Below are 14,551 nucleotides of genomic sequence, written 5' to 3' on the forward strand. Positions count from 1 at the left end.
AACATGTTTTCCTTTGTTACTGTTTGAGAGCAGCTGCACATGAGTGAATGAGCCTGCTTGCTACTGAATGCTTGATTGGCACAAGCATTTGTGTGGATGCAGTGTGGATCTCGCTAATGCGTACAAGGTTTATGCACACACACACACACACACACACGTACACCCCCACACGCACGCACACACACACACACACACACACACACACACACACACACACACACACGCACGCACACACACACACACACACACACACACATACACATCCTTGTACATATATCTTTGTGAGGACATCCATTGACATAATGCATTTCCTAGAGCCTTACCCTAACCGCAACCATCAAAAATGATTGCCTAAACCTAACCCTTACCCTAACCCCAACCATAACCCAATTCAAACCTAAACTCTAAAACCACGTCTTGACCTTCAAAAAGAGGTCTTGCAAAGTGAGGACCGGCCAAAATGTCCTCACTTCACAAAAATGTCCTTCTGTTGGATAAAGACGTATTTTGGTCCTCACTTTGTATTATGTACAAGAACACACGCCCGCACCCCCACGCACACCCCCACACTTTTCTCCAGACTCTTTTTGGGTGAGCATCCAAGACAATCCCAAAGTCACTGCAACCGCAGTGAAGGAAATCCCCTTTATTTTTTTTCCCCCAGCAGGATATTGGATGGTATGTTTCTTCTGCGTGCAGCCCATCTGGTCTCCACAGCAAAGTGTGAAGCGCCATTCTCGTTCTTTTCGTTGCCAGTGGAATGGAGGTGACGCATGGGCCCATGAGAGCGCCACGGACAGGAGGCACGGGGAGTTGCAGCGATAACATTTGGAGTGGTTGGATGGTGACTCATGTTTGAGTAGGACGCTTGTCAGAATGAAAACACAGCTGGTGACACACTCCTCCTTCGCAACGCAAGTGCAAACTTCCGCCAGTGTATTCTCAAGCACTGGAAGAAGTACCAATGCAGTGTGATTTATTCTTGTCAAATTGCTTTGGCTACCAAGTCGCAATACTGTGCTACTGGTTTAGAACTCCAAATCCAACCAAGAAGGTTGACAATATCAAGGCAGGATCTATTGCCGTATTCCTGACAGACTGATCATGGTCGACGTAGAAAAAAAAATGTTTTCCCTGCTGCTTACATTCAACCATTCCATAGTTTTCCTTTCCGCATTGCTTAAAGATGATCCGAAACAAATGGTCTGATTCATTTGTTTTACCCTCTCAGCAGCACCTCCACCCCTCTCTCCATCCTCTCTTGGCACATTTGAGAGTGCAGCGCAATCACATTAGGAACCCTTTCAGATTGACCTCCTCCACTCAGCCTGAGTCACTTACCGGCATGTCCGAATTTGTTTGTTTTTTACCGCTCAATGGATTTTATTCATTCATTTCAACGCAGGAAGTTGATCTGAGAGACAGTTTTGTCAAGTCAAGGAACTGCTGTACTCTGCCAAAAGATGAGAGCAAAATCAGATCGCCGCCGCCCGCCTCCCAGGTGACATGTGAGATTTGCGTCCACTGATCCATCCCTCTTACCTTGTGGGGCCGTGTGAAGAGGGGCTTGTGATGGTGTTGGGCACATAGCGGGAGCAGTCTGTTGGCCAGCCGTCATTAGACGACCCTTTTTGTTACAGTAAGCCTGGGGGAGGCCAGATGCAGCGTGTCCAGATTAGATCCTTACACCCGCTAGGAGTCTTGAAAAGCCACCCCTGAATCAGGCCTAATCCCCCCAGCAAGTCTTTCGCTTTTCTTCATCTGCCTTTTTCTCTGCATCACACAGACAAGCCTCGGAATTGGTCATTGTAGCGTTGACAGCTGCCTCTCTCAACGCAAAGAATGGAACGTGTGCAGATTGCTACAAGATGTGCTTTGCTATAGTCAAATTTGGCTGAAACAAGTTTTGCTCAGGCCAGCTGAAGTGCTCGTAGGCCAACACATTAGCCCTGTGAGAAGGAATTTGAAATCTGATTGGTTAAATTTGGTTAAAGAGTCTAGTTGCTGATATAGTTTGAAGCTGTACAGCAAAGAGAAACACTCCAAAATAAAAAAAATAGACTGTTGGGATTAATAACGTTTACAATTGTAAGGAACAAATTGAGGTTGTAAAGTGCCTGTGATCATATTTTGCCAGCAGAGAAGGTCTTGCTGGCCCACCACTGTCAAAATTCAATCAGATGTTTCGAGATTTTGTTGTTGTTGTTGCATTATTTCACAAAGCAGTCGCAGATAATCATTTAGTAAATATGTTCAATCTGCTTTTCCTCTCTCAGAGGGTTCCGCTACTCCAGTTAACTCCATTTGGTGTTTGTTTATAGGGAATGCCTTTCCAGGCTTGTCAAACTTAGAAAAGTTTGCTTCTCAACTTGTCTTGGGAAGACTCGCTACAAGATTTTGGAGTGCGTCTGTGGGAATTTTTCTGCATTCATTCAGAAGAGTGTTTTGTTTAGGGCAAAGGCCACTACTGTAATGTTGGACCTGAGAGACGGTCTTGTTGGCTCACCTTCTTGGTTGTAGTTCATCCCCAAGGTGTTTGGTGGGTTTCTTCCACAAAAAAAAAAAAAAAAAAGCCTAATCCAAACAGGCCGTCACTTTTGGACTTTGTGGTGTGCGCTGGGAACTGAATCAGGGCTTCCCAAATTGCTACCACAAACTTGAAATCATCATCTCTAATTCTTACCCCTGACAAGTACTCAAAAGTACGGTCTGAAAAAGACTTGCTAATAGACACTCCACTCTTTTTTTTTTCTTTTTTTTTTAATGAAGCAGCAAAGTTGTACTGCTGATTGTATGAAAATGCCAAAGTCAGACACATAAAAAAAAAAAGAGTGCATGTTTCTCTTTTGAATGCCCCCAGTAAGTTTGAGTATTTCACCAGCGTTGTCTTGATTTGGACACAGCTGCAGTCTGGATGTTGTCTTTGGCCGTGCTTGTCATGTTGCGGTCATTTACAGAAAGATCAGGCGGGGATTCCAGGATCCAAACTGCACACAAGGTTTTGGGACCGACCGCAAAGCGGGAGCCGTGCTGTGCAAGGCAACAGTGAGGGGGTCCGACCAGACCTCCCAAAAACTTGAATGCAGTTGTTTGGTCCTTGACGGCGACACCCCTGCGCACCTGCTGGTGGCTCGCAGGTGTCGTGCATGATTTTTTTCGGCATGATTGCGCTTTTCTTGGCTTGCGTTTTCCACCTCTATGACATCCCATAAAGGTTTTCAAAGAATTTTAACAGCTGGCGTTCAAGAGCCGCAGAGACGTTTTTACTGTGCGTTGAAAAACATCCTTTCATCTTCCTTTTAACCGCTCGTAACAAATTCAATTTACTCTGCTTGCTTTTGATTTTCTTTCAATATATTTCACTCTCTACAGGCCTGCATAATCTTTGTGTACTCTTTGAGTGCCAGTTGCCATGACAGGTCTCCAAACAGGCGCAATCTGAAGTGCTGGCCAAGAAGCGCTGGGGGAGAATCATATGTTGTCAGCGTAAATATTTAAAATTGTAAAAACTAGCTAGTTCTTCGTTTGAAAAAAAAAAAAAAAAAAACAGACAACCGAGACGCTGAACAAATTTTATTCACCTATGTAACTTAGAAAAGAATTTTTTACATAACTGACAGCAGAAATAACATTTTCATTTTTTACCTTCGCACATTTTAGATTCTATACTTTCATTTACACTACAGGAAGTGAATCTGTACTTGTAGTTCGGGATGTAACGATAACGGTAATATCGTGATACTGCGATATTAAAACTGCCACAATATATCGTCCGAGTCATGTCACGATATGAAAAGCAGCGCATCTGTTAAAAAGTCAGGTTGATTTCCATTTGTGCAGTTCGAGCACCCTCTGGTGGGTTGTTTTTTTTTAGTGCAGTTTAATTTTCACAAGGCATGTTTTGGCCCTTATAAGTTTCAAATCCATGCTAATGGTCAGATGAAGGGGAACGTAATATGCTTGTGAACCAAGTCAATATGTGGAGGAACGCAATGTGTACGTGCATTAGCAAGTGAATGCTTCAGTAGTAAGTATTATTAGAGATTGTGGGTTGGTTATATGCATTGCTGTAATGTACAAATGCACAATATTGTGTGCGTGGGTGTGTGTGTGTTTTTTTTAGTATCATTTTTTTTACAATATTATGACTTTTTTTTTGTATCGCCACCTCACAATATCGTGATAATTATTGTATCGTGACCTTCATATCGTGATAATATTGTATCGTGATGTTTGGATATCGTTACACCCTACTTGTAGTGTGATATTTTACACAACATAGAAGTATCTGTTACATCTCAAGTCCAGCGTGAATTCTTATTGCTAGTGTTGCGCTCAGACGACTGTAACTACAATAGCTAAGATGACCCCAATGACCCGAAAAGCTGGAGCAACTCTTTTGCCTGGGCATTAAATCATGACCCACTTTTCCCACTTGTAGTGTAAACAAAGAGAGGGCGCATCCAAAACACGCACGCACACACACAAATCCTTCACTTCACCGTCCGCTCTGGATTTGAACTTGAACCCAATTGCAGTTCATCGTCACCCCAAGTGTGCAGTGCCCATTCAGTGCAAATTGTCCTTGCACACTAACAGCAGTGGAATCACGTGGATGTCAGCGGCCCAATGGCCGATGATGTTGTTTGCCGCTATGACAACGGCGGGTATAATAGTTCTGTGTGTGTGCACAAAAAGCATGGCCAAGAGCGACATGGGAGTTTTCCTTGCCACGAGACTGTTGCTGATCATGTGTTTTGCATTTGAAAGAATTCCCATCAACTTACAAGATCGCAACGCTGGCCTCGGATTGGAAGCGCTTGTCGTGAAATTGTGAAATTGCCGTTGTAAAAATGGAAACAGCATGTGGTGTTTTTCCAAATTCCTTTCTGAATGCAGCAGTTCCCAAAAAAAAAAAAAAAAAAAAAAAAAAAAAAAAAAAAAAAAAAACATTCTTACGGGCCTAAATTACACTCAGATGACAGTTGGGCCTTTTCTGTTTCTGCTGTCTTTTCCATGAGGAAGATCACGTGTGGCGCTATATTGGGCCCAATGCGGTAACCGGATTCTACTAACCAAACTCTGCGAGGGGAACATTCCACGACGGGTGTTCCTGTTCCTGTTGCTGTTGTTGTTGTTGTTGTTGTTTTCATGGTCACGTCGCTGTCTGAAACATTCCCCGCAATCAAAATAGACCGCTGTTTACATTTTCACCGCTTACGTTAGCGCTAGGCTAAGCAAGCGTACAAACCACAGGGCTTGTGATAGACGTGCGTTGGCGAGCTTGTTCCCACCGCGGTGGGAAAGTGTGATGAAGCGGCACGTCGGCCTTCTGGCCCACCCGAGAGGCAAAGACCAGACCCGTCCGTTCCAGGAGGACTGGGCCACTAGAGAACTACATCTCAAGGCTTAAACCATCGTAGATCACCAAATATTAGCATGTAGCCTCAACAATATTGTTAGTTAGTGTACCGACACTTTATCAATCACATCTCGATTGTCTCTTACTTCATTTCTCAATTCAGCGCATAACCAAAACAAAGCTGAAATCAATGAGCTTCGTTGCTTTTATAGTGACAGAGAGAACTCCTCCAATACTTGCAATCCACACACGTTGCCATTGTCTTCTTTCACAATTTTATTAAAACATCATCTGTGAATTCATGTTTGAACATTATACTGTTTATTATTCTCACTGAACGGCGATAAAAGCGTCTTTTTGGCAAATGTAAAGATTTCAATTACCAAAAAAAGTCCATACAAATAATAGTGATCTTGTTGAATAAATTGTTGTTGAATCCACCTAAGGACGGTTGACTGCCAGTTGTCGGTCTGCCGTTAGCGTCAGGAGACGAGTGAGCGATGTTGGAGATGGAGTAGACGGGGAAAAGGAAAGAGCCCTCGTGTGTGTGTGTGTGTGTGTGTGTGTGTGTGTGTGCGTGTGCATACCTCCGAGTTGTGTGTGGCCAGTGGGTGTGTGCGTCAGTCAGCCAGCCGTTCAGTCGCTCGGCTCTGCGCAGCCCACATCGGCATGCGTCTGCGGGACGTCCCGAGGAAGGATGGACTAGCCGAAGTGGACCAGGAGCAGATTCTTGGATCCATTTAATCCCGTCATCCGGTTCCGACTGCTCCGACTTGGCTATGCCATGCTGGCCCAGAGGAACGGACTCCCCGCGGGCCGCAAGCCAGTTCCTCTCCGGGAATTGAGGGACCCGACCGACTCCGAGGGCTGCTGCTCCCTGTCGGCGATCCCCTCATCCGCAAGTTGTCCCTGGGCTCGGCTGGCGGGGGCCGACTGCTGCTTGTCAGAGCCGTACTGCCTCTGGTTCCAGCTTTTAGCCCGAGCCTACTGGGGCGAATTAGAATTGGGTGTGAAGAGTTCCACCCGCGGAGTCTCCTGGGCTCGGCTGCGGGAAGCCTCCAGGAAGAACTGCGTGAGATCGCGGGTAAGCAAGAAAGCATCCCGTCCGCTATTTGACAGGAGGTGGCCCAAATTCCTGGATGTGGCCTTACTTGAGGCTTTGAGGAAACACACCGGCGGGCGAATAGGTTGACGTGCGAGGCATTCAGAGGGGAGGAGACATTGTTGTGTCGTTGGAGGAATTTTCTGTGCGTCATCCTGCTCCCCTGTGGCAACGCCGTCCCGCTTTACCGACCGCTAGCTTTGATTGCGCCTTCACTTGCTTGCACCCGATGACACATGTGGGAACCTCACAATGCATTTTCTCACATATAAAATGGCCACGCTTTATGTTCTGAGGTGGGAAGCAAGTCCGGCTGGCGTATTTTCCTGCCATCAAGTCAACACGGGTGACTAATGTTCAGTGTCTGCGGTCGGAGAGGCTTGGAAAAGTAAAAGTGCGAGGGAGTTGCGAGAGGTCGATGGATGACGTTGGCCACTCAGGGCTGACTCACACTAACAAAAACATACTTTTTGGATGAAAGTGGACCAGCGGTGACATTCAGCGTCAGGTCAGGATCCAGACTCACCTGTGTCATAGGCGCCATCTAAAAGTCATTTAGCTTAATGCTAACATTTAATGTGAAATTGCATAGCGAGGCACAAGCAAATTAGCATAGCGGAAGATTTTCTGTTAATATTGTCACCCTTCCAACGAGCTTTAACACCCATAGAACAGATACAAAGAGAGCATGCAAGAATTCTGGCAGACATTTTCTTCACTTCTTTGCTCTGTGGGAACAACAATGGCCGTTTCTCAATATCAAGAACACAGAGTACGTTCTTGTGACCCGGTCTCAAGAACGTACTTCCCAAGCACGCATATATCACACTGGCGTATTTCTGTAATTCATTGCAGTTATATCATGTGACTAGCTTTCAATGAGTTTGTACTATTTCAATGCTTACATACAACATACATCGGTTAAAAACCTTGCTTACGTCCTTGTTATTTCATAAAAGGTCATCAATGGCCGCCCAAGTACTGTTCCAATCGAAAGTATGCATAAGCCAAGACCACACGGAATTCCTTGATGTCGTTCTTTTTTGTTAGCTTCAACCAAGGATGCATCGGTTGTTGCTTGGTGAAGGCTTGGCTGGGAAAATATCCCAAAAAGCATTTCTTCTTCTTTCATTTCCGGCAGACTAGGCACGGCATGTGCATTGCTGCCCCCCACCAGCATCACGTTTGTAAGTATTCCTACCCTTTTATGAGCGTAATTAATAATAAATATTTAACGTGTGAAGCACAACTTTATTAAATCTAGTCCTTTTTTTGACACAACTTAGTTTCACAACTGCAATTTAGAATATTATATTTACATATATTCATATATATAAAATATGATTTACTATATACACATACATTCAAAGATAATTTTTATCGATGTACCACAATTTCAGGAGAATCAGAATAAAACCTCCAACTCACATTGGTGTCTTTCCAGAACCTTTTTTTTTTAACTAATGTAATCCTAATTTGGATAAATCCAATGTATAATTTCAAATGACACATCTTTAATATATTATTCCTAATTACATAAAACATATAGTTATTTGGTAAACAGTTACGGCAAAGCGTCAATAACCAGGAAGCTCGCAGTAAGAACAACATTCCGTCCGTTCTTTGCTCGACCTTTATGGCTGTTTGCGTACTTGCAATTGGAACAGGACTTGGGCGGCGGCTGACATTTCACGAGATCGTAAGTACGGACAAGAAAGCACATTGAGAAACGGCAAATTTTGACAGCTTTTTTTTTCTGCCTCTTCTTCTTGCTCGCTGAATACCGCTGTATCTCTTTCAGTAGAGCTCAATACTGCCTGGCAAGTTTGTGGATACAAGTGGTACTACACTGAAGGCACACAACTTGAAATTGTGATTTATCGTGAAAAACCCCGTGAACAGCGATCTCCAGGTTGTTCACAGTTTTGATGAACAGAATGAGTGGCAAATATACAGCATCATGCCGCCTCTTCCTCTATAATTCATCGCATTTGCTCTATGGCAAGGCCACCGATGCCTCAGCTCGGCTCTTACATAACATGACATTCGTTTAAAAAAAATTTAAGCACAAAACCAAAAACCAAAGGTGCAGAGCGAGACAACGTCAGCACCGCTCCGGGCATTGCTGAAGATTTCAGCCATCAGAGCGTGAAGCCCACACCCATCCTTCTCCCTGAGGACCTCCGCAATCCACATCTGCTCCTCCCAGACAGCCCAGGCGGGAACCCATGTCTTTGTTTGGAACTCGTATTACTCACTTAAAGATGTATTTTATTAGCTGGCTATCACGATGGTTTGCTTTCGCCGCATGCGTCCTCCTCCAACATTACTTTGGTGATGGATGTCACTCTCACGATTTGCTATTTTGGCGTTATGTCAATTAGCCATCTTGCAATGTCATCACTCGGCCTCACGGACACAGTTTGACAAGTACTTGTAGTATTTGTATGCAAAAGTGCATTTTTCATCATTTCATCCCGTTAGTTGTGATGTTGAGCATGCACGAGTGCATCATTGACACGTTGTTGTTCTCCCACCCCGAGTGTCGGCAGGAACGCGCGAGAGAAGTCTGTCATCAGGCAAACACGCCGGAGAGCCTCGCCAGGGCCCCAAATGTGCAATAAGCAGAGCCACATGTGTGCATGTGTGAAGCCCCAGGCAAAAAAAACACAAAAAACAAAAACAAATGGCAAGACTTATTTTGACAGATATTGTTTTCTCCCAATCCAACCGCAGTTAAGAAACACAATTATGTGTGCGTGCGTGTGCGTGCGTTTGGCCTGATCGCGGGATGCCAGACATTCCTCGCCGAGCGTAATGACGGATGTTGCGCGCCTCTTGTCTGCGTGTCAGTCTCAAGAGTCCACTTTGAGTTTCAACAACATGAAGTTTTCACTTCTTACGGATGCCAAATGTCCCATTGACATCAACATGAAAAGCACTAATTATGAACAATTACTTACTGTTGTGTTTTCATGGGAGAATTGTAACCATTGAAAAGATGTGGAGGGGTGTAATGGCCCAATGAAAGTTCAGTGAAGCTCTACGTTTCACACTGAATTCACATTATATCCTCAGATGTGACTGAAAATCCATCACTGGATTTTTGTGTTCTGTCATGTCCTAAGATGCCACAAAATGCCGCCAAAGCCCAACCGGCTAAAAGGAAAGTGTTACTGTTTGAAGGTGGACAGAGATGTGGACCCAAATTGAGGAGAAAGATCAGACAAAGGAAATGAGCAACGTAGGGTAATTTACAATTGGGCAGGAAAACCAAGACTTAGACTAGACATGACAGAACAGAACTGGACTTGCTGTGACAGAACTGGACTTGACTTGCCTTGCCTTGCCTTGCTTTGCTTTGCTTTGCTTTGCTTTGACGTGACAGAACTGCACTTGGCGTGACTTGACTTGACTTGACTTGACTTGACTTGACTTGACTTGACTTGACAGCACAAAGCTTAGCAGACGAGCCACCCAGCATGTCCTACGTAACACCAGCAATGGTCTAGACAAACACAACAGACTAAATACACTAACACTAATGACCTAAAGAGAGACACCTGGGGGAAAAACAAGTGGCTGAGGGCAGTGATTGGTCACACACTGGAAAGGGAAGATACACTCAGGTGGACGTGGTTAGACATAACGAGACAAGAGAAGAAACGAGGTATACATGACAAAAACACCAACCACAGACAAACACACCAAAAAAATATCAAAATAAAATGAAATCCCAACCCCACAGAACCAACACATGACAGAAAGTCAAAATTAGTGTCAAGGAAGTACGTCCAAGTGATAACATTGCGACTGTTTGTATGTTGGGCATAATCATTTCCTGAAAATGTGATATTTGCAATTTTGCACCTAACGCCATCAAAAATGTCATAAAACCCAATAATGTCATCATTTCACCAATACTGTCATTTAAAAAAAAAATCTGATTGATATTGTAAAAACATTTTTACCTAAAATGTAATACCTTTATTGGGGATTTATTACATTTTCAGTTGGGTCTTTATTTTCCCCTCTCAAAACTGATCATATAAAACATGTTAAGTTCATATATGTGTTCACTTTCAGTCCAAAGTTCAACCTAACACTGTGATCTATTGTACTTTCTTAGTAAAAATTGCAGTGTGAAAACATTGGTGTTAAATGTTTGAGAGTTGATTGAATGAGCGTATTTTTAACACTATCTGGTTTCTGTTTTAAATGGAGGCTTGGCATTGGGCTTGTTTGACAGAGTTGATTTTTTTTTTTTTTTTTTTTTTAATACAGGTTAGTATTAAACCTGCACTGCAGTGAGTTCATCAAAATAAGCTCCGCCCACTTGAACTGCTCTGATGCAACTACTTCAATGTTAGTATAATATATATGATGTTGTAATGTGCAAAGGTATTACAATATTGGTAGAAATGAGGAAGTTACAGAGAGTCTCGTCATTGCGTAATTATCAAATGAAGGTTTGCGGTTATATTTTTCATTTATTTGACGTCGTGGAAACTAATCGTCTGGGTAATTATAGTTTTGAAATTTTTCATTTTAGTTACCGGTAGTTTTGATTTTGTTTTGAGTTTTGTATTTTAAATGTAGTTGGTTTTAATTAGTTTTCAGGGTGGTTCTGTTAGTTTTTATTAGTTTGTTATTTAATAAATGCTTCGTTTTAGTTTAGATTTAGTTAGTGTCAGTATTACTTTGTTTTTTGTTTTTTTAAATGTGTATTACTTGTGCGCGATATTTAAAAAACACAAACAGTGAAGTCATCTGAAGGAGCTTTTCTATTGGCTGTTGGCAGTTGACGTCACTTCTGTGTGACACACTTTCAAACGTCCTTAATATCAAAATAAATCGACTTCAAATCACATTTAAAATCATCCCCAAAGGCTGGTGCATTCAATTAATTACCTTTTTAAAACAAAGGACATTTTTGCTATCATTATCGTTAGTTTTGTAAACATAAAATGTAGTTTCAGTTAGTTTTTGTTTTTTAAAAAGCATTTTCGTTTTTATTTTATTTTGTTAGCGAAATTGTTTTTTGAATTTTGGTTTTAATTTTTTCGTTAGTTTTACAGAACTAAAATAACCTTGGGCAGACGAAATTTTTTTTTCGTTTTTTATGTTTCTTTTTTTTTTTAGCATGGCAGCGCGACCCACTGTAATGGTAGATGGATGAAATTTGGTATTTGTCCATGTTTAGCAGGCCAAGCAGAAGGATGGGACCGACCCGAGCGAGACGTCAGCCGTGGCCCCCTCTCCCGGGCCGCAGGAGGAGGAGGAGCCTTTCTCGTGGCCTGGGCCCAAGACGCTTTGCCTGCGCCGGACTTCTCAAGGCTTCGGCTTCACTCTGCGCCACTTCATCGTCTACCCGCCCGAGTCTGCCGTGCACAACTCTCTCAAGGTAAGTTGAGAAAGGCAGCGAAGAAAACAACAAGTTGTGTCCTCAAACAATCAACAGCTCATTGAAAAGTTGAGAGAAGGTCACGTTAAGGTCACAGTGCATTCCTAGCTCTCCAAAAACGTCACCTCAAAGCCCGATATCTCAAATTTTGAAGTCATGACAGTCGCTAGAATGTTAACTTTCCAAATGGATTTGCCTTCATATGAAAACTCGGCATTCGAGTCGCTCGCAAGTAGACATGGGCCGATAACCGGTTTGACCATTTACCGTAGTTTTAAAATGTCAAGGTTTCAATAACCTCTAATGCTGTCTGTCACCGGTAATTAGCTCTTCTTTGCGGAATTGAGCGAGCCAATTTGAAGTAGATTTCCTTCAATTAACTTTCTTCTCCTTCTACAGCGAGTGCATGTGTAGTTGTGCGAGGAGGAGGATAAAAGGGTGAGGGGTGGGGATAAGGAGAGATGCTTATTGGCCTTAAAATAAATAAATAAATAAATGTACATGTGTAGGTACAAGGTGTCCCCTAACTGGGGTCTGTTCTAAAAAATAGCTTGCCAGTGATGGGACACAACAAGAAAGAATGCCAATGTTTATTTAATTAAACTTAGCGTGGTACACGTTTCTTCATGTTTTGTTTAAAAATGAAATAGTGTTGAATGGAAAAAGAAGCTGTTTTTATTTATCCAAATATTTTTTAAAAGGACATTTTAGAGATGTCATTTTAATACCCTGATACCGTGACACTGTGATATTTTTGCCAACGGTTATCATACCGTCAAAATCTAATCGGCCCACGCTTACTTGCAAGTTAAGGCAAGTGTTTGAAATTTTCCCCAAATGGGAGGTGAACACAAATTGCTGTTGACAAGACACAAAAAACAACAAGGAGGACGTGAAAAAATCCACAAATATTAGGAGAAAATCTAGAAATGTTTGACAACAAAATTCTGAGCTGGAAAAACATGTGATGAACAGGCAAGCGCGTCTTCCGATCATGACGTCTGGATTGTGCATCTTCCGAAAGCTAACAAAAAATTGGCGTTGCGTAAAGAGCGCCGTTGCTGGAAGGACGAACCAGGGCATGCTGAGGTTTCTTCTCAGCCTCTCAATTTGATCCTACCTGGGACAACTGCCAGTCAGTCGTCCTCTGGATAACGTCGGCCCATGCCAACCTTTTTTTTTTTTTTTAACTAATCGGGTCCAGTGATGTGCACAGATTTGTGTGGAGCGTGTAAAAGCTTTAAGTTGACAAATAGGGCAGAGCTTTAATGGGAACGCTTGGCTGGCCTCTCAGGGGTCTTTTAGTGACGACCAGTCATACTCACTCACTCACTCACTCGCTCACTCGCTCGCTCGCTCGCTCACTCACTCACTCACTCACTCACTCACTCACTCACTCACTCACTCACTCACTCACTCAACTGCAGACTCACTCACCCACTCACCCACTCACTCACTCACTCAATTGCAGACTCACTCACTCACTCACTCACCAACTCACTCACTCACTCACTCACTTGGGGTCAGTGTACCGATGGACAAAAAGTCTACACAACCCTCTTCAAATGCAAGCTTGTGTTGAATGGATTTATATCACAAAAAAAAGCATTTGAAGAGGGGTGTGTAGACTTTTCCTATTCACTGTTGAAGCACTGCATAGCGTCGGATAAATATGCCACGGTGCAAGCCACCGCATGCGACTTTTTAAGGATGTGGGATTGGAGCCGCAGACTAATCTTGGGAGTTTGGGGTCATCTCCGAGGCGGTCGAGACGTTTGAAGGAAAATCTGGGACGGGCAAGTAAGTGATTGAGGAACTTTGATCAACGGGGGGCTCCGGGTAGTCATGATGTTTTGATTGGTGTGTTCACAGTAGTGATGGCAAAATGAAGCCCCGTAAAGCAGTGAAGCCCTGCATTGAAAAGCTTCACACACACGTAGGGGCTTCAAGATGATTCATTTCCTCGACTACGCCATCATGTGGACAGAAAAATGTATAACATGCTTGGTGCATGCAATAAAATGGTGGGGTGTAAATCATCCTCTAAATACAAAAGAATATATATTTGAAGAGTGTTTTAACATGAATTGTTCTGTGTTACTTTGTCTATGTTTGTGCTTATGCAACAAGTGAAAATGTGAAAAAATGAGGTAAAATAAAGTGCTTCTTCATTTTTATTTAAAAACAATATTTTTTCCAAAGTTTTTGGACTCAGGCGGTTTCTTTTTGTGCATAGAATTTCACCTGCTTTTGAAAAAACTCTTTCACATGGTACTGATGAAGCAGGGGTGCATAGATATGAGACAGCAAGTTTGTATAAACTTGGAAGCGCATATTTCTGTGATTCCCAGTACTGAAGGGGATTTTCAACTCTGGGGATATTCTCTTCTCTTTCTTGCTGGTTCCTTGAACTCCATCGCAAAAAAAGAAGCTCGTCGTCGTCGGTCAAATCGAATGCAAAATGCAAAGAAGTACCGCAGTAAGGGACCCGAAAACACAAAAAGTGAAGGGGAATCCATAGCGTTTCTTTGCCGCTTTTATTTCGAACTACACTCAAACCTAGCGAATCATTTCCTGAATCAGTCACGTGGTACACCCGCTTCGCGGGGCTTCAAACGTCATCACGTACGTCATCGACACACGCATTGAATCGCCGTTCATGAACCACTCATCTACATTACTC

General features: G+C 43.0%; 1 protein-coding gene across 6 annotated transcripts in view; it reads left to right on the forward strand.

The window, feature by feature from the left end:
• The window catches only part of LOC144009050 (rho GTPase-activating protein 21-like), an 85,760-nt gene that overhangs the window by 41,442 nt on the left and 29,767 nt on the right, over positions 1-14,551 (forward strand). For 4 of the 6 annotated variants that reach the window (XR_013280823.1, XM_077508520.1, XM_077508519.1 and 1 more), the window contains one exon: positions 11,668-11,868. Coding sequence is in view for 5 of the 6 variants with exons in the window: in XM_077508520.1 (XP_077364646.1) it covers positions 11,668-11,868 (201 nt within the window). In the remaining variant the exon portion in view is untranslated. The remainder of the gene's footprint in view (positions 1-11,667; positions 11,869-14,551) is intronic. The other 2 variants (XM_077508521.1, XM_077508518.1) reach the window with 1 other exon arrangement.

Source organism: Festucalex cinctus, chromosome 20 (genome assembly GCF_051991245.1).
Source record: "Festucalex cinctus isolate MCC-2025b chromosome 20, RoL_Fcin_1.0, whole genome shotgun sequence".
Lineage (NCBI taxonomy): Eukaryota > Metazoa > Chordata > Actinopteri > Syngnathiformes > Syngnathidae > Festucalex > Festucalex cinctus.